We start from the raw sequence: 20,326 nt of genomic DNA, 5'->3' as shown, positions 1-20,326 counted from the left end.
CCGACCTGGCAACGAAATAAGGACTATGATTGGAAACTCGGTACCTGGAATGTCAGGACCCTAAATGAACCTGGACGAGTGAGCCTTCTGGCTCGTGAACTGCAGAAGGTTGGAGTGAACGTGGCTGCTATTCAAGAAGTCCGATTGCCTAGATCCGGAGAACGTGAATTCCGAGCCGACCAACGACCAACACTGCATTCAAGTATAACATCTATCACAGCGGCGGTGAAAAAGCAGAGCATGGAGTTGGTTTCGTAGTGATGGGCAAGCAGATGAAGCGAGTGATGCGGTGGAAACCCATTAGCGAACGAATCTGTGTGTTGAGGATACGGGGCAAATTCTTCAATTACAGCCTAATCAACGCTTACGCACCGACAAACGATAAATCCGACGACGTGAAGGACACGTTTTATGAATGTCTTGATAAAGCCTATGGAGAGTGCCCAAAGCATGACGTGAAAATTGTTATCGGAGACGCCAACGCTCAGGTCGGTAGAGAGGACTTTTTCCGTCCCATAATCGGTACCGCTACCAATGACAACGGCCTACGGCTAGTAAATTTTGCTGCTGCCAGAGGGATGGCCATCAGTAGCACCTACTTTGCACGAAAGAACATCCGAAAGCACACCTGGAGACACCCAAATGGTGAAACTTGCAACCAGATAGACCATGTTCTGGTGGATGGGCGCCATTTCTCGGATGTTATCGATGTGCGGACATTCAGAGGTCCGAACATTGACTATGATCACTACCTCGTTGTCAGTAAAATTCGATCACGGTTGTCAACTGTATAAAACGAAAGATCACAGCGAACGATGCGTTACAATATCCAGCGATTGTCGGCGGAAGGAGTATCGGCTGAGTACCGCCAGAAGCTCGACGAACGGATAAGTGCAATCAACGTTAGCGACAACATCAACGAGTTGTCCAGTCGATCCATGGAGCGGTGAGCACAACAGCACGAGAAGTGGTAGGCACTGCACAGAGGCGACCCAGGACGGGTTGGTTCGATGTGGAGTGTCAGAGAGTGACAGACGAGAAGAACGTTGCCAGAAGCCGGATGTTGGTGTCGGGTACCGTTGCTGATGAAGAATGTGTATAGCCGCCAGACATTCTAAATACTCACGCTCCTCTAATGTGGACGTGTACAATACACATGTGGAAGTATTGGCTTGAGAAATGGATTGCGAGTGATTTGACTATGCGTCCAATTTGGGAATCTCGAGCTCGTTCAGTAGCCGCTAGGTTGCGAAGGCCGACGGAGGTCCTTCGTAGCTTAGTTGGTTAAAGCACCAGTCTAGCGTACTGTAGGGTCATGGGTTCGAGTCCGATCGAAGGGAAAGTGGTTACCTCCAATACATTTTCCAAATCAATATCTTCCACATAACGTACATATTCACATATGAGTTTTCATAACATTGTAAATTAACGTCCAAGTCGGGTGGTTTAATCCCCGGAAATAGGCAATTACCTTTGATTGAACTGAACTTGAGTTGCGTGCTCTTGCCTACGCAATGCGGTCGGGTCTGAGCTTGACGACCGACTGGCAAATAGCTTACACAACCTCACTTGATCAGTACCGTTGCTGATGAAGAATGTGTATAGCCGCCAGACATTCTAAATACTCACGCTCCTCTAATGTGGACGTGTACAATACACATGTGGAAGTATTGGCTTGAGAAATGGATTGCGAGTGATTTGACTATGCGTCCAATTTGGGAATCTCGAGCTCGTTCAGTAGCCGCTAGGTTGCGAAGGCCGACGGAGGTCCTTCGTAGCTTAGTTGGTTAAAGCACCAGTCTAGCGTACTGTAGGGTCATGGGTTCGAGTCCCATCGAAGGGAAAGTGGTTACCTCCAATACATTTTCCAAATCAATATCTTCCACATAACGTACATATTCACATATGAGTTTTCATAACATTGTAAATTAACGTCCAAGTCGGGTGGTTTAATCCCCGGAAATAGGCAATTACCTTTGATTGAACTACCTCAATTGATAACATAATTATGTTGAGCTACTTGTGGTTCTTCATAATTAGAAAAGTTAACTGCTTTCCACAAACATATACAAAAAGATATTCAAATGTGGACTAGAGATAGATTGCATACTTAGGGTTGTTACGACTACGCGGATTCCACGGTTTTCGTAACCGAGTTTGAGCAGATTAAGTTTTAGATGAAAATTTTATAAATAAAATGCTGGATCTAAGAATTTTCTATGATTTAAATTCAGTTTTAGATATGTCCAAATTCTACATGGGGTATATTTTCGGTAGCAAAATGTTGTTGAGGATAAAATTCACTTTCAAATTATATGCTCACAAGAATGTTAGGATATTTTCAGACCCTTATTGAAAATCATACGTCAAACGAGTGTTATAAGATATGGATGCCGCTTGTTTTTTTTATTTGAATCTGCGAATATGACGCATGTATTCATTTTTTTTTCATTTATTTAGTTTACATCTAAACAGATAACACTGAATCAACAATTTGACGCCACAATACACGGTTCGAGGCCGCATCTCTCCATCCTCGGATACGCCCCACGCTCGCCAAGTCGTTCTGCACCTGGTCTGCCCATCTCGCTCGCTGCGCTCCACGCCGACTCGTACCTGCCGGATTGGAAGCGAACACCATCTTTGCAGGGTTGCTGTCCGGCACTCTTGCAACATGTCCTGCCCATCGTACCCTTCCGGCTTTAGCTACCTTCTGGATACTGGGTTCGCCGTCGAGTTGGGCGAGCTCATGGTTCATTCTTCGCCGTCACACACCGTCGCATGTAAAACATGTCTATTGAGGATCATCGACACCCATTTTTTTATCTCGTCAAATCCGTCGTAGTTCCGAGATATTTATCAGTTTCTGATTGTTCACCCTTTTACACCGTTCATCGACTTATGATACATCCCAACATTTTTCGAAATTTTTGCCGACAGGAATTAGTTTCTTCTCTTATAGCTTCAATATTTAATAAGTAAAATATTATTTACATGGCATTCATCTAAAACAGATCAAGGTCCATACAACTATTTTATGCATTATTTATAAAATAATAAGTTTGCCAACATCAAACAACATTTGGACCGTTTGTTTGAGAAACTGCATATGTAACATTTTTTATATTTTTTTATATTTATATATTCTGAATCCTCGTCCAAAAATACGTATTCTGACAAAACAAAACGAAAAAAAAAAATTTCTTCATGAATGTATGAATTTTTTTTTTCGTTTGTTTGAGAAACTACATATGTCCACGTACTTTGAAGAGCAATTGTGCTTACATTTTTTGCACTGAAAGTGCCCCAGGGTGGAGTTTTGCCAAAGACTATTGATCTATATCGAAGAAATCGAAAGATTCGGTGCAAATTTGTTCAAAAACAGTTTTATTTTGTTTTCTTCAAATAGTGTAAAATGGACTTGCAGTGTCTCAAACAAATGATTCAATTTTTATTTCTGTATTAACGTGGTTTTTAATACATTTTTGAAAAGTTCATCACGGAATCATACAACAATTGAAAAACACCCAAACGTTTCTTTATTTGATGAAGATTCATCATCATAATTATTCTAAGGAATTTCTGCAGAAATCCAAAAGGTTTCAAATCGGAATCTGCAAAGGTATTTCTGGGGAAAAATCCACAGAAACTTCGTTAGGAATTTTCACGATATTTTCGGATAACTCCGAAGGTATTTCCCCAGAAATCTCCGGCGAAATATTAGGAAAAAATATCGAAGAAATTCATGAACGGTGTCTACCAGTTCTTCTGTAAAGAACATAAGCAGGAATTCCGCCTTGAAGTTTAGAAACAAATTTCCGGAAGGTTTTGCGCTGGAATGCATCAAAGCATTTCACGGAGTCACTCAAGTATTTGCGAACGAATTTTTGAAGGGACTCCCGGAGACTTTTCCGCAAGAAATCATGTAGTAGTATTTGCGGAATTCAGGAGAAACTTCGGCAGAAATTCCATCTTGAGCTTTCGAAAGAACGCCCGTAACTTACTTACTTACTTATGGATCCTGTACACCTCCGGTGGTGCAAAGGGCCGACTTGAAAGATCTCCATCCTGAGCGATGCCCGGCTATCGCTTTAACCTGTTGCCAGGTTAGATTTCGGTCGACTTCTTTTATTTCTTTATTGAGGCTTCTCCGCCATGAGCCTCTGGGTCTGCCTCTGCTGCGATGTCCCGCTGGGTTCCAGTCTAATGCTTGCTTACAGATTTCGTTTCCGCCCCTACGTAGAGTGTGGCCGACCCAGCCCCACTTCCGATCCCGAATTTCTGTTGTTATCGGCCTCTGGTGACAACTACGATGGAGCTCGTTGTTTGAGATCCAGTTGTGAGGCCACCAGGCCCGAATTATATACCGCAGGCATCTGTTAATGAACACCTGCAGCCGTTGAGTGTTCTCCACTGATACACACCATGTTTCGCTAGCGTATAACAGCACAGATTTCACATTAGAGTTGAAAATTCGTATTTTGGTGCGTTCACTTATCTGCCTGTTTTTCCAGATATTTCTTAAACTCGCAAAGGCAGCCCTTGCTTTCTTGATCCGTGCACCTATGTCGATCTTGTTACCGCCGTCTGACGCCATTTGGCTACCAAGATATTGGAAGCTTTCAACATTCTCCACTGGTTGCCCGGCTACTGTGAAACTGGAAGGAGTCACCGTGTTTACATCCAACGATTTGGTTTTGTTGACGTTGATGACTAAACCTGCCGAGGAGGAGCGATCGGCAAGGTCGTTGAGCTTACTCTGCATATCAGAGCGCATATTGACCGCCAGCTAAGGGTTGCGTACTTAGCTGGTAGTGCAGCCTGGGCACTGTTGTCCTTCTGACATCAGCTAGAGTGAGAGGGTGCGTACTGTGGGGTCTGCCTAGGATGTGGTGGGGTTCGACAGTGGGCTCTGTTGAACTTCTATAAAAAGCTGCATGTGTCCCCAAGCAGGCCCTATCAAAGCGACCGTGTGCCGCTCAAAGCGCACTAGCCTAGTCCTGGTGTTGGGTGGACTTTAAACAAATTTGACCCGACTGATCGAGCGTCTGTCCACCAAGGAGGTGCGGCTCCAACAGCGTCTGTTCTGGCATCCAGCGGCTGAGTATGAAATGCTATTCCCCGGAAGCTATACCTAAGATGGCAGCCCCATCCCGGTGGATAGGGAACCTTGGGCCAACAACCTACTGTTCCCGAAACATCAATTTGTTCGAGAATCCGATAATGAAAGAATACGGACTGATTTTACGCCCGTAAGGGATTCATAAAAAAAAATCTGCAGATTGTCATGGAATTAATTCTCATGGGATCTTTCGCAGGAATTCTTGGAATTTCCATTGGTATTCTAAGAAGAATTTACGCAGAACATTTTGGAGGTATATTTGTAGTAGTTCCAAGAAAACTTCTAGAAAAATTTTCTCATTAATAACCACCACAAGAATCACCGGAAAACAAATTCGCAGTTTCTGCACTAATTTTCGAAGAAATTTTGAAATGTTCAATGAATGTTAAAAAATTAGTAATAATATCAATGTAAAGAACTCGATTTAAATGCCAAAATTCATATAAATGTGGTAAAAAATAATCTTATCTATCTATCTATCTTTTCTATCTATCTTCTATATCAGCGGTTCTCAACCTTTTTCTTGGGAGGTACCCCTTCGAATTTTTGCATTAACTGAGGTACCCCCTCTCGGGTACTTCGGGTACGGGCAATATGGCCAATCCTCTTGAAAAAATAATTCCGAGCCCTTTGAAGGGAGGCTTCCGTCCTACGCTCTCAACTTCTTACTTGGAAAACATGCTTCCGAAACAATTCCAAAAATTGTGATATCTATAATGTCAGGGTTTCTTCTAAATGTGTTTGTGGCCACTCTAGAACCCACGGGAACCTATTTCGGAATGTCATTCCGACACCAAATGATCAGGCCTTCCTAATACGTTGTGAAGTCATAATCTTCGAATTTTCTACGAAACTGGTAACTCAGAATACAAGAAATCATCATTTGGTTTCTAAAACATCAAATTATGCATTTTTGAGACATGGTCTAGCAAATCCGGAATTCCGGTAACGATGTAATCCGAATCGGTTCTATGTGGCATGGATCGCATAGAGGACGAATTCCTAAACCCATATCAAACATGCATATAAACCTTCAGACTCGTATAACATAAAATTGTTTACTAAGAATTGTTGAAAATTAACATGACGATCGTCCTTTGTTCCAGCAAAATATGAACTGATCCAGAAGTTCCATAAGAATGAACTGAGAAAAGCGAATAACGATCGAGCTGATCACACACGCTTTTGCGAAGTGCCGACCGCGCGTCGAGCAGAATACAGCACTCAATAGCCACCCGGAGAGTATGGCTTCGCCCTGATTTATGGGAAAGGGAAACCCAGCAACGTGTGCGAGCTTTGACGATCGACCCGCCGAGCTCGAACTGCAACGAGCCAGCAGCGACGACGCAAAGATAACCAACAGGGAGGCAGAGCATCGAATTGAGTAAAATTTTCGCAGAGCCACTTTTCGAGCCCCACCAGAGACGAGCCAAAATGCAACAACTCCTCCCGGGTAGTATATAAATCGAATTGTCCATTCCAGCCGTAGCTCACTGTGAATCTCACTGTGTGTGGTTGAGCAGCTGCAATAGGCAACGCGATCGTGTGAACTGATTTGGTGTTTCCCAATCACGAAAGGACTCTATAACGGGCAGTGATAGTGTGTGACTTGTGGGGAGTACGTGTGACAAATCGAAGCATATTAGTTTAGATCCCGCTACATATACCGCAAAAATGCGTGCGATAGTGCTAATATCGGTCCTGTGCGCAGGACTCGCGACCGCCTTCCCACAGCAAGCCATAGATCCTGCCTACCTGCGTCAGTATTACCAACAGATTGCGGCGCAGGCCGGTGCCCAGGGTGATGGACCCCAGGCTCGTGCCGATGCAACGCCAATCTACGAACAGGGAGCCCAAGAACAGCAACACGTTCCACAGTACATCCACCAGCAGCAGCAACAGCAGCAGCAGGCCCAGCAGCTCCGTCTGCGGGACAATGTCCAGGATCAGGTGAGGACAAGTGATTAATGTGACTGAAGGCAACTTAATAGTGATGATATGAACTGAAAGGATCACGCAACGAACATATGCCCTGGGGTTGTGAAGAAATGTTTACATACAGTGTGTGTGATATAATTTAGTCATAATGTTATGATTTCCTACAGATTCAAAGGCAGTACCAGCAGCCACAACAGGCTAGGCAATATCAGCCTCAGTATCAGGCCCAATATCAGCCACAGCAAGTGAGTGTCAAACCGAAATGTGTAGTGGAGGAAGAAAAGTGCTTTGCTTTTGCTAACGCTTGATAATACATGGATAAAAACACGCACATCTCACAAAAACGAAAGATTGCACTAATTCCCGATGCCGGGATTATGACACTTGCCACACCCACTCACAGCAGTTAATGGTTACATGAACGTGAACGACACATGAAACAATTGGCAATTAACAAACTAAACGTGGACATTGACTTATAAATAAATTCAACAGTCTGTGCGATTGTGAGCAATAAGCAGTCAAGCGAATTTCAACGCAGCTGAGCAACAAAAATATCATAATTGCTTAGGTGGCACATGTTGCTCGTTATTTCTATAATATTTTTTCACACAATTTCGATGCCACCAGCAATAAAAGGAATGAATATTTTTCATCCAAGAAATCGCTAACAACGTTTGATGAACAATTTATGTAACTTTTGATTGAAAAATTTTGCACATCAAGACGCCTACAAAAAAGTTTATGAAATCTCAGCATTAGATTATGCTTCTTCATACTTATTAAACCAGACCTTCCCATTTGTAATGTCAAAATCAGACAATTCTTCAACCATCAAGGACGCATTTTTTTTCTACAAATTTTGAAAGTTATGACAAGCTTCATCACCGACGTGAACTTTAAACTTAAACTAAACTTCAAACAACAACATGAGCTATTAAGGTTTTAGCAATACATATTATTCACATTTTTACCATAATTTTTCGCAAAATTCTCCATGCGTCTATTGATTTATTAGTATCTATCAGACAAATTCTCTAATCTATTATTGTGCCTTTTTGTTCTACCTATTTCTTTGAAATAACAGTCAAACTTGTAACAGCTCATATTTTAATGATATATTTTTTCGGGAAGGAAGACCGCAGAACGGTTTATGTCCTCTACATCACTCTATGTCACACAATACCCGAAACCTTTTTGCTTATTCGCTACCACGCATCAAACTTTGCCGCCAATACATTCCCAACTTTAATCATTTCATTCTCTCCTGCAACATCTCCTCCCCCCGAACAGATCCAGTACGTCCAGGAGCAGCAGTACACTCAACCCAAGCAGCTGAAGGTTTCCAAGCCCCGTCCAGCTCAACAGTACCAGGGAGGCGGCCAGAAAGGCCTCGAAGACGAAGAGGATTATGACGTAAGTAAACTGCATGCATAATACCAGCGATGGACACGGAAACTCTCTTCCGTCCGCATACCAACTTTACTGCACGGATCAGTTTGAAAATCATTCAATTAAGTCTGCAAAGCGGCCAGCCGCCTGCTACTCAATCATCTGCTTTCCGAACCAGAGTTGCGAATTGCCAACCAGTCGAGAGCCATTGAGACCAGTGGTTGACTATTACGTTCATGTACCTACCTTCATGTACAACGACTAGTTACGGTGGCGATCATCTTAAGGCGATCCAAGTACGGCCGGCTCGGTTGGTTAGACTTGTACGTTGACCCTCGCAAAAGTTGCAACCATCTCAATTTCACGAATGGATGGGATACGTCTTACTAAGGTAATCAATCCAATCCGACATTGCTCGATTTGTTGCTTAATTGACGCTGCTAAACTTGTTTCCAATGAGAGGTTATGGCGACTTGAATTAGTTATATTTTATCATAGCAGTTTTTAAGTTACTTCTTCTAACTTTCCAATCAAAATTCGACAATATAGGGTAAACTTTTTCAAGAAGAAAATGGTGTCAAATTTCTCTGTGAGTACAAATTTGCTATGAAGATCAATATTCATTAATTGCCGTATGTATTGGATTTGCGCAGGAATGCATAAAATGAGCAACAATTGAACAATGAACAACAACAAATTACCTCAGATTGGATAATAATAAGATTGGTCTCATCGTTCCAAGCCGTATCTTATTTGCGTTACTGACCGTGGTCAAGCTTTAGATATATTGAGGTATGACCGATGTATGATGCATGGCATGGTAAAGCCACATCGCATCGCAGACACCGTACATAAAGCGTGGAAAGGAATGAGGAAAACATCGAGATTCAAAAAATAAATTGGTTTCAGTATGGGAACAGAATTAAGGCAATAATGTGGGGTAATTGTGCGTAACAGTTTATGCAAATTTGTACACAAATTACGCAACATTAATAAGACCTATAAAATTGACGCTTTTTTTGGGCTTGGAATGAATGTCAAAATAGGATTTTTTTTATGTAAGTTCATTCACGAACCGTCATGAGTTTAGAAAACATTTTTCAATTGGCTGTCCATCGACGACCGTATCTAGTTTTGCGTTCGTTCAAAATACTGCTGTCTTTCCGGAAGAGCATCTATGGTCAATGTGGCTATCGTTGCTCGGTAACTCGTAAAATTGATGAGCTAAATAACGTAGTGTATAATAAGCGGCTAAGATTAGTTCGACAATTGTGAAACATCCATATTGGAAGCTTTTACTTTAGAGCCAGAAGATTGGGATTGGCATACGAACGTTGATATGAAGTTCTTTATCGGAAATAATTATAACACCATCGCTGTTTGATCATACAAAATGGTCATGTTTGAGGATCTAAATCTCGATTTCTAGCGATTCGATTAAGGACATATTTGGCCTCCCAGACTGTAATGACCTGAATTATCGTTTAACGATTGTTATGTATGCGTGTTTACTGAAAAGGCACGTTTTAGTTAGAAATTTTTTTTTTTTTTTGGAGCTGCGTACAAGTGGAGCAGCTTTATAATTATTTCCAACTAAAACGTGCCGTTTCAGTAAACATGCATTCAAATAAAAATAGTTTAATGATAATTTAGGTCATTACAGGCCCAAAATGTCCTTAATCGAATCGCTAGAAATTGAGATGTTGGTCCTCAAACATAACCATTTTGCATGAAAACTCAACGACGACGTTATTTTTTTTTCGAAGGGTTTTGCCTAACCAGGGATTGAATCCAAAAGAGAATGTAAAAGTCTCTCACTTATCATCTCTGTATACCTATACGATATGTAGCATACAGGTATTGAATCTTAAAGAGAATGAACAAGTCTCTCAATTATCATCTCTGTATACATATACGATATGTAGCTTACCGCGAGAGACAAGCTGTCATGATAGAGAACTGATTCAGGATGCTATATTCCATGATAATTTTTTTTAGAAAGCTCCAAATGCGGGGTCACTGGCTCTGATGAAGCGTTTCAACATGTTCTACACAGCTGTGCAGTAACCAACACGAAATGAGCGAAAACAAAGCTAAAAAAAAAAATTCTGTGGGGGCTGCCTATCCGATTCTGTTTTTTCGCACTTGTATACAAGTTTGATAAATTTGTTATCAGGGCTTGTTATGATTCGGAACAGTTTCTGCCTCTCTTTTATCGTTGTTCATTATCTGTTGAGAGAGATTTCTGCAAACCCTGGTAGCATACAGCGAGAGACTTTTTTTGCAAGCTGTCATGATGTAGAACTGATTCGGGAGGCTACACCTCATAATAAATTTTCTTTCAAAAGGCTCCACACGCGGGGAGCACTGGTTCTGATGATGCATTTAAGTTTGTTCTGCACAGCTGTGCGGTCCCCAACACAAAATGAGCGACAAAAAAGCGAGAATTATCACTTCTCTGTGGGAGCTGCCTACAGGGGTTAGACAAAAAGGTTGAGATAGGTAAAATTATGTCAAAATTCAAATCATCATAACTTTGCGAACAATAAACCGATTTTGATAAAATCAGGACCATTAGAAGCGGACACTCTTCTAGTATACTGTCCTCCCAAAAACTTAGATTGGTCCTTGATCACCGGAGATGTTCCGGGTTTTCCGGAGGTATGTTCAAGATGCATTTTTCCACTGCCTGTCATTTTATGTGACGTTTACTGCCATCATGTTTTATGATTTCTCCAAAAACTAGAACTAATATGCCGACCAATGGCTATTTCCGTAAAAACGGTTCCGGGAACATGATGAAATGCCAAGTGCCAAGATGTTTTAGATGCCGAAACGGCCCTATCTGGTGTCCACAAAGTGCGGCACGATGTCCGTTTTCGACGCAACGGGGTGCCGTTCTTTGAACACGCACACTTCTGAACGTAGTTGCTTCACTGTTTTTGCCATCACGGTTAGAGTTCGACTGATAACCCGAGCAAAGTCTGAAAACATAATGAGAACATATAGAAAACACATTTTGATTTTGACATCAAATTGAAATCATGATTTGTTTTCAAATATGAATCATCATGATTGATTACATATTTTGATCTCATTTTGTTGTAGATTTCTAAATTGCATGATCTGACATCAAACTGTGTACTTATTTTGTTATCGGAACCAATATCAAATTTAGTTTTCGATTTGCTCTCATCGAAAGCAGGAATAGTTTTCGATTTGATGTTACAGTAAAATTTTTCTGCTATACATTTTGCTATACAAATTCGGCGAATTCACAACATCAAAACGAGTTATCATTTTGCTCTCAAGCTTTTCTCGGGAGAGCTGTCAAATTTCGTCTGCTGGCTCATGATTGATGCTGCATTGGTAGCTTCGTCAGTGCGGGTCGCCAATTTTTGTTCATTTTTGTATTGTACCGTGCATAAAAAAAATTTCTCATCCACTTATTTTTTGTCGCAACCAAAAATAAGTGCCAGATAGTCGCCTAAGAAAAACTTACCTGCAGCATAAAAACTACTTTGATAATTTTGAAAATTTGACCGCCACGTGGTGGTTTGTAGCAGTGAATGCTATTCGTCTTGAAACTCTTTTGAACATGGATAGCATCTTGCCCAAGAATAATGAATATAGGGTATCGGTTCCATTATTAATAACATGCTCCTATATCAATAACATTCGCTAAACAGGAGATTTAGGCTCAATTTGTGTCGTGTTTTGTTGTTATCTGGCGTGCTCACTGCCGAAAAAAATCACAAAAATGAGAAATAAAACAATTTGCGCACCAATTCTTTGATAAGAAAATTATTTTGAGCTTTTTAGTGGAATGTTTTCACCTGTCATAAGACGAGTTTATACAATCCCATTGAATTCCAACACTTAATTGTATCTCGACTAAGTCGAGTCGAGTACGAGACACTGAAGACGGCCTTACTGTTGAGGTCGAAATACGTATCTGTCAAGATACAATTAAGTGGTGGAATTCAATGGGATTGTATAAACTCGTCTTACGACAGGCACCAATTCTTTGTTTTCGTATGGTATTGATTTGGGTACATGGTATGAATTCAAGGAGCAGTTCCCCTATATTGTCCACCCTAGTAATTTCTTCCACCTGTTGCTTTTTGCTTACTAAACAAACGTTCGAGATCGACGTACTTGAGACTTGTATCTTTTTCGATTCGTTCCAGAACTATCATAGTTGATCTGACAGTTCTCTTCTTCGCCGTGAATACGATTCTATTTATTTATTTCTTCCAATACTGTCCGAACCGAAAAATAATAATTCTATATAGCAAATCAATGCCGTAAAGGCTTCATTCATTTGTGCCACAGATTCAAGCTATTCTTCGTTTGGTGGCCATGGCAGCGAATGCAGATATGTCGCTTTTCAAACCATTATTCATGAATGAGAAGCATTCTATGTCCAAATAATATGAGCTTCATTACTAAATAGTACTTCGGAATTGATTCTGCGTTGCCTTCCTCGCGGCACTCCATAGCTTTGCTGCTGGTCTGATCATGAACCTCTTGTTAGATCTCTCAAATGTCACTAGCAATTAGAGTCAAAAGTTCACGCGTCCTGCTATTGATTAGATCGATTTAATGGAGCATTACAATATGTAGCATATCCTTGCTTTTCTGCAGCTATTCTTAAGGGCACTGGACGAATCGTGTCTGATATAGTCTCTAGCTCTGGTGAAACTTCGTACTAGCTGACTGATTTTTCCAAATGCCTTATCGATGATGGCCACATCACCATCTTGAAAGTTGTTCATGACCGATTCCAGATTCTTGTTACCTTCGTCGCCATTGTTTCCAAATCGAAAATCTTGATTGGCACTTGTCCAACCTTCTGTCTCGTACCGGATGCTGGACGATGAATTATAATGTCCACGACAACCTCAATAATCTCCGTTTCTTCCTCTATAAGAACACCATTACTCTTTCGTAAAGCTTGTGACAGTGCCTCAAATTTGTACGTTTTGAAGGCATAATAGCCCTAACCCAACATGCTCGTGAAAGATGCCTCATTGATCAGAGCCTGTCCTATTTCCATTTCTACGATACTGGATTCCCAAGCTATTTTCTTTTAGCGTCGTCCTACTCGAGCCCGCAGATATGCGAGTGAGTTCAGATTTGCACGCATTCAGCGGCAGGAGGCGAGACGCGGACGACGATTCAACACTCGCCGACTAGTGGTTGTTCCGGAAGGTGCCAGCGTAGAAGAGCAGAGGATGACCATCAAGAACACCTTTATCGAAACTAATGAGAATATATTGGGTGAGCTGCACACTCAACGAAAAGAGGCTGCAAAAGCCGTGATAGAGCGAGCAAGAACCAGAGCAGCCAAATGCGAATACCGTCAACGGTATTCGCCTCTACAGAAGAAAGTTAAGCGCTGCTGAAGACCGAACAAGCGAACGTGGGTGGACTCTCCAGCCGACAAAGGGGGAAAGTCTCAATTATAGGCAATATTCGCCTGCTCTACGATATCACATGACGCGTGGATGGAGTAAGGATGAATCCGCGGATCACAGTGAAAGACACGACATGTCTGTTACTCACCAACCCGACTGATCAGCTGGTTCGAGCACTTCGAGCACCTTCCCAAAGTGTCGATACCTGACAAACACCCACGTCAACTCCGAAGCACCATTTCTGCAAGATACCAGCTTTATATCCGAACCATAAATTCCCATAAATTCATGAACTCCCGTGGTCGATCGCATGTCAGAAGAGATACTTAAAACTGAAGCCATGTTATCCATCTGCCCAGAAGGGTATGTTCACTGCAATCCGGTAACTAACTAGCGAAGCAAAATTCAACAAAAGATGGGTGCGACTCTCCGGTGGCAGCAGGCTGGATTCCGTGCCAAAATGAATCATATTGTTACGTTTTGTATAATTCTGGAGCAGGTCAATAAGCTTCAAGAGTCTCTGCATAACGGAGCTCTTTCCGACGTCATCTGGATAACCACTGGAGTAATCGACGAGATCATGATGGGTGCGATTGACCGTGTACCATTCCCTCTATTACTATGGAGCACCTGAATTGATAATGTTGCTCTACTAGCACACGGGTTTACGATGGGTTACACCATTGTCCATTAGAAGGCCCGAAATTTCAATATCTTAACCAGTTATCGTCGAGCAACGGAACCAAGATCGACATAGGAGTGCGGGTCGAGAAGGCTAAGGCTGCTCTTGTGATTTCACGGAACTTATGATTCGGGCGTGGTGGCCTTACATCTGGATCTCGAATGCTGAGCTCCATCGACGATGTTATCAAAAACCGATATCGATGGAAATTCGAGAGGTTTATTAGCCTCACATTACGGAGGGGGATTTTTCTGCTTGTCCGACAAGCAGCTTGTAAAATGATTCGGAGAGGTTTTGCCTCTCTAGTATCTTAGTTAAAGAACAGCCAAAATATCCGCAGTAACGTTCCCTGGCACATCACCGTGCCCGGAATCCAAGCGAAGGTTGACGACTGTTGTTTCAAGCGTGTTCGACGGCGATAATGCCTTGCCAGCTGTTCGATGGCTAGATACCATTGCACTGGGAACAATGTTTGGGTTTAGGTCGACATTCTCCGTTTCGAGAAGACCGATGAACGTTGGCAAAAAAAGTTTCAATAAAAGAGCATTCTACGGTACGCGGTTGCATTGTCACTGTCAGTAGATGTCAAAAACCTCAGAATTGACACTAAAAGAGATTCAAGAAGCCATTGAATCATGTTGAAGTTATGTTTGCCTAGAATAAATTTTGAAACACCTTTAAGCTCACATACGACTCCATGAGGCAGTATAGAAGGATCCATCAACCCATAGGAAATATCTATAAGTAAAACAGCATAAAATCTTCGGAAAGCTAAGAAAATATTTGCTAATAAGGCTTCTAGGAGGGTCCACTGTAATTAGTAAACTCCCAATGCATCTCGAATTTTCAGAATTACAAATATTTATCTAAATTAGTAATGGACCCTATCACAGTAATGGAATATCACAATTGAAATTGAGATCTGGTTCTTGAACCGCTTCGTAGCGAAAGTTGCGTGGGTGGTGTTTCTGTGACTATTAAAAATGTACATACGCTCAGTATCATGGGTCACACACTAATATGGGTCATTTCCATTTGATCAACATGTAAAATGGAGTGACTAATTATTGTTACAAAGTGACCCCTTATATGTGGGATCACTGTACACGGTTTGGTTTTAGTCGATTAAGACCTTTAGCGTCAATGAAACAATTCACAAAAATTAAAGATAAGTTCAGGTTAATGGAGTAATTGATAAATTCAAACCGCGTAAAAAGACCTGGGTGAATTTAATTTTAGGGAGTGGGTGCTAGTAATGAACCCCGTGCGTATAATGGACCCCACTGAAGAAAATCCCAAACTAAACGCTGGAATCGACTATTTTCTGCAAACCTCCGTCGGGTGAAGTTGCTTCATGTAACAAGACAGCAGTTCCATACATTTGTTATGGACAGAGAAGAAGGAATTTAGTTATATTAACTAATTTGTAAATGTAAATATACTAAAGGGTCCATTACTAGCACACAAGGGGGGTCCATTATAGGCACAAGGAACATGTGAGAATGGAACATGTAAATCAAATGGGGGTACCATAATACGTATATAAACAAACTCGACGTTGCGTATTATGGACCCAGGGGTGGCCATAATAGGCATGCTAGCTACATCATTTTAAAATGCTTACTTTAGTAGTAAAAATAAATGTTTTGGTTAATGTTATGTACGAAACACGATGCTGATACCTGTTACTTGTCATTTAGTGTAGCAGAACTACAATTTGTCAAGTGGCTCGCTCTAGCGGAGCGACTGAAATAAATTTGATTCGTTAAGGGGTCCACTACTAGCACTCACTCCCTAGTAGGAATAATGAGACCTCTTCTGGGAGTGAGATTGCAGTGAACTAACGTATTTCCAACAGGAACGCTTGATGAAGCTTCCTCAAGAGTATAATAAAAAAGCTCAAAGCTTCATTTCCATTCCAGCTAGATTTTTTTTCTAACTGGAAATTGCATCATAATTTTAGCGCTTTTCCACCCTTCAATGAACTAGATAGCTACTAGATGCACGCAGAGATTTGAGATTGAGCAAGCAGGAGTGACACAGAATGTACCAAACCAATTAGAAAGTCCAAGATCACAGCTGTCAATCGGATTGGTTGGTAACCATTCCCAGTCAATTAGTTGTTGCATGTTGAAAGCCCAGAGCCACGCACAAACCGCACTAACGAGTCCAATCTATACTGACTGACTATGTGGGTATGATGCCGCGTGAAGTGATCGCACCATGGTTTAATTGACTCCATAAATATTAACGCAAAATGCGTTGCACACATAATTTAGCCTTTGCAAAATTAGTGCATTTTCTAAGAGAACATTTTTCACTCGCCTAGGTACACGTGTTTTGAATTGTGCAAACAAAACACGCAGCTACAAAACCTACACCATTCAATAATTTATGCGACACTTTACCTTTCTTTCGGTTGACGACGACGGATGGCCAGCATTTGGTACGTGAACCTGAAAAGAGAAGTGATCCATTAAACACTCTGTCAGCTGGAAGCATTCCACTGCATTTTATTGACTTATTTCACACTACGATTACCATTTTAATGGTGCTATTATACTAGGAAATCAGCAATATTAATCACATGGTTGAACTTAAACACCAACAGGGGCTTCATTATGTAACCAACATCGCATTGACAATGTGCAGCATGCAGACGGTTTTACTGCGCCAATTCAAGACAGATATGTTTGGCATCATTTGCACGCGCCGTTGTGACATAATGCACTCTGCCTGGAGCAGTGCCGATCGCCACATCATTGTGCCAAATCAGGTGGACAATAAAATACAAAATGCACATAAATGTAGCTACACACTACATTGTGGGATCAAAGCAGTGCGCCTCACGCGAAGAAAGGTGAACCGATTAACCCCTGCCAGCAGGGAAGCTTATTTATTGCCATGCTCGATTCTCGCAGCAACGGAATCGTTAGTGCTTGCTACCGGCAGTTGAAGGGCTCTCACTTTCGTTCATGTATCATATAGTGGTTCTCAATCATAATTTACCGACTTCCTTATTTACATGTGAAGTGGGGAATTGCATCACATTATGAGATTATTGTTATGGACTCAATGATACTCACTGATAAATGGACGATGTTCCAATTGCCATTTCCACACTTATTATTTGAAAGCTTGAATCCTCTGTTTGCCATATGTTGCACTATACGTGTGATAAATAATTCACTTGATATAAATAATTTCGAAAAAATGAAAATTTTTGTAAACTGTAACATTTGTGGAATTGGCTTCCATATAGTTTAGAAAAAAAATGAGTGAAGTCAGGAGATTTTTTTTTTAATATTCGTTTATTGGTATCATTGACAGCATCATACTATAAAAATCTTCATCATGTCCTTAAGCAATACTTTAACTAATGTTTCACTGCAACCCCTCACAGCCAAACCCATCCTACCAGTTCGGTTTCGACGTCAAGGACGACGAGTTCACCAACTACCAAAACCGCAAGGAACAGCGCGACGGAAACGTAATCAAGGGTAGCTACTCGGTCGTCGATTCCGATGGATTCATCCGTACTGTCACCTACACTGCCGACCCGAAGGAAGGCTTCAAGGCCGAGGTTAGCCGCCAGCCTACGGACATCGTCGTCAAGACTCCCAAGCCAATTCCGGAGTACCAGCAGCAGATACAGCCTCAGCAGCAGCATCGCCTCCAGCAGCAACCGCAGAAGGCCCGACCGGACTACACCCAGTACCAGTAGGGCAGTAGGCAAGCGGGAGCAAAAAGGCTGATGACATACAACAAGACTTATCCTACATACTCTCAATTATCCCAATCCCTTTGAACATCCTTCCTATAATCCTGTATCATTTAGTATCTCATCATCTCAAAACTGTAATTTATAATAATATTATAATAGTTTTAAATGTAATTTTACGATAGAACAAAAAATCGTTATATAAAAAAATCAAATCTATTTTGGCGAGCGTTTGAATCAGAACACCGTTGATGAAAGAAAGCCGACAAAGCACACATTATACGATGCATGATTCACCCTCAAGTAATTGAAAGAAAATACCGAACAGAAATTAACTCATTCTGACACTTGTAAATACCTCACTCTGTTGTCATAGTGCGGCGAGAGTTGAAATTAAAATGTATCGTTTATTTTCGCTACAGCAAGCTTGGCACGATTTACGAGGTAGGTCAGCGATAGAAAACATGAATACAAAATACCCACCACGGGTTTTGTGGCCCATTAAATGAAGGAATCGTAGGGCGATATACAACCACAAAACAATCACACCATGATATTTTAGTGTAAGTAAAAAAAAGTCTGCATGCTATGTACTCAATATGATCATAAAGGGTGAACATTTTTCCTAAATGCACTCGCATTGAATCTACATTTAGGGGGACGGTTCGTCACTGCATCTTATAGCTCCTATTTCTATCCCATCAAAAGTCAAAGCAATGAAAAGGAATATGATTTGTTTTTTATTTTTCTGATTTTTTCAGCAGTGAGCACGCATATTAGCAAAAAGAAGCGACAAGATTGGTGCTGTATTTTTCTGTTTTACGATGAGAAGAATATATGTTCAATGAGATGGAAAACGGAATAGTTCTCCTATTCTACTCTTAATCTTTCCCGTCAAAAAATGTATTTCGTTTTATTGTCTCACTAGATTATTTGACTTAATTAATGTCAATTTTCTCAACAAAAAAACACCTATAAATATTTTTAAAATCAGAAACATAACATCTAAAATGTGCCGCAGTGTAGAAATTTTGTGTAATGAAAAAAGCTACTGTCTCAACTGTTGATCGTAAGTTTCGAACTCAAGAAAAATTTGGCAGTCCCGGAATATCCCAGAATCTTCTTCTTCTTCTTCAATGGCTCTACATTCCAACAGGAACTTGGCCTACTTTCTTGGCCTGTATTCTATTAGCATTTCCTCAGTTATTAATTGAAAGCTTTTCTATGCCCGCCATTGAGTGAGTATATATCTTGTGTGGCAAGTACAATGGATACACTATGCCCAGGGAGCCGAGAATGTTTCCAACCCGAAAACATCCTAGACCGGACCGAGAATCGTGTTCGCAATGCTACCACATCCCAGAATAACCTAGTGGAATTTTTTCCTCCTAAAAGATGTAATGAACAGGACAAGGACAATGTTGCATGCACATTTATCTGCAAAAAAGTTAGGTATTTGTTGTGAGCTTTTCAAACTGCTATTATTTGTATAATTTAGAAGCAAAACTGAAATCATGTCTACACATGATCCTTTTGAATCTATATATTGACAACTAATAAATGTGTTGTCATAAGCAATGATTTAATTTTACATTCACTGCTCACGGCTGAATACATATCGAAAATTTTATAAACGAAAAAAGCGTTTCAGCAAATGTAGATCGTAAGTCCGAAGCTCAAGAATAGTTTGGATGGCCTAGAAAATCCCAGAACTACCTTGCAATGTTTTCCCAACCTTCCTTCTTCTTCTTCAATGACTCTACATTCCAACTGGACATTGGCCTGCTTTAAAACTACATAAGTGTTCTATAAGCATTTTCTTAGTTATTAATAAGCTTTTCTATGCCCACCATTACATGAGTATGTATAAAAGTGGGGCGCAGTTGCATAGAAAAACGCAAACTCCAATCAAGTGAAATCAAGGTTTTCTGAATCGTTTTGGAACCCCAATCAACTATGGGCAAAATATGAGCTCGATTGATTGTGTCCTCGCTTTTCGCATCGCGTTTTAAATTTATATGGAGATTAGTATACTGCCCATGATTTCATAG

The 20,326-nt window shown here is 41.0% G+C and overlaps 2 protein-coding genes across 6 annotated transcripts in view; one reads left to right on the top strand and one right to left on the bottom strand.

Moving 5' to 3' along the window:
* LOC134211421 (peroxisomal targeting signal 2 receptor) overlaps nucleotides 1-20,326 on the bottom strand; it is a 358,938-nt gene that overhangs the window by 164,071 nt on the left and 174,541 nt on the right. For 3 of the 4 annotated variants that reach the window (XM_062688256.1, XM_062688254.1, XM_062688257.1), the window contains one exon: nucleotides 16,963-17,010. The exons of the other annotated variant lie outside the window; for it this stretch is intronic. The gene's annotated coding sequence lies outside the window, so the exon portion shown is untranslated. The remainder of the gene's footprint in view (nucleotides 1-16,962; nucleotides 17,011-20,326) is intronic. 4 annotated transcript variants of the gene reach the window in all.
* Nucleotides 6,607-18,494, top strand: LOC134211423 (putative uncharacterized protein DDB_G0271606). 2 transcript variants are annotated; one of them, XM_062688265.1, is made up of 4 exons: nucleotides 6,607-7,072; nucleotides 7,228-7,305; nucleotides 8,354-8,476; nucleotides 17,958-18,494. In XM_062688265.1, the coding sequence occupies exons 1-4, from the start codon at nucleotides 6,797-6,799 to the stop codon at nucleotides 18,276-18,278; spliced, it is 798 nt and encodes a 265-aa protein (XP_062544249.1). In that variant the 5' UTR covers nucleotides 6,607-6,796; the 3' UTR covers nucleotides 18,279-18,494. The 2 variants fall into 2 exon arrangements, with proteins under 2 accessions (XP_062544249.1, XP_062544250.1); XM_062688266.1 differs by lacking the exon at nucleotides 7,228-7,305.

The sequence above is a fragment of the Armigeres subalbatus genome, chromosome 2 (genome assembly GCF_024139115.2).
Source record: "Armigeres subalbatus isolate Guangzhou_Male chromosome 2, GZ_Asu_2, whole genome shotgun sequence".
Taxonomy (NCBI): Eukaryota; Metazoa; Arthropoda; class Insecta; order Diptera; family Culicidae; genus Armigeres; species Armigeres subalbatus.
This window is presented reverse-complemented; position numbering and strand designations above follow the sequence as displayed.

Bases quoted from the DNA above. Each gene is read 5' to 3' on its own strand.
- LOC134211423 (XM_062688265.1), top strand. From the start codon at position 6,797: ATGCGTGCGATAGTGCTAATATCGGTCCTGTGCGCAGGACTCGCGACC. The intron at 7,306-8,353 runs GTGAGTGTCAAA...CCCCCCGAACAG, and splicing joins CCCAATATCAGCCACAGCAA to ATCCAGTACGTCCAGGAGCA. The intron at 8,477-17,957 runs GTAAGTAAACTG...AACCCCTCACAG, and splicing joins AAGACGAAGAGGATTATGAC to CCAAACCCATCCTACCAGTT.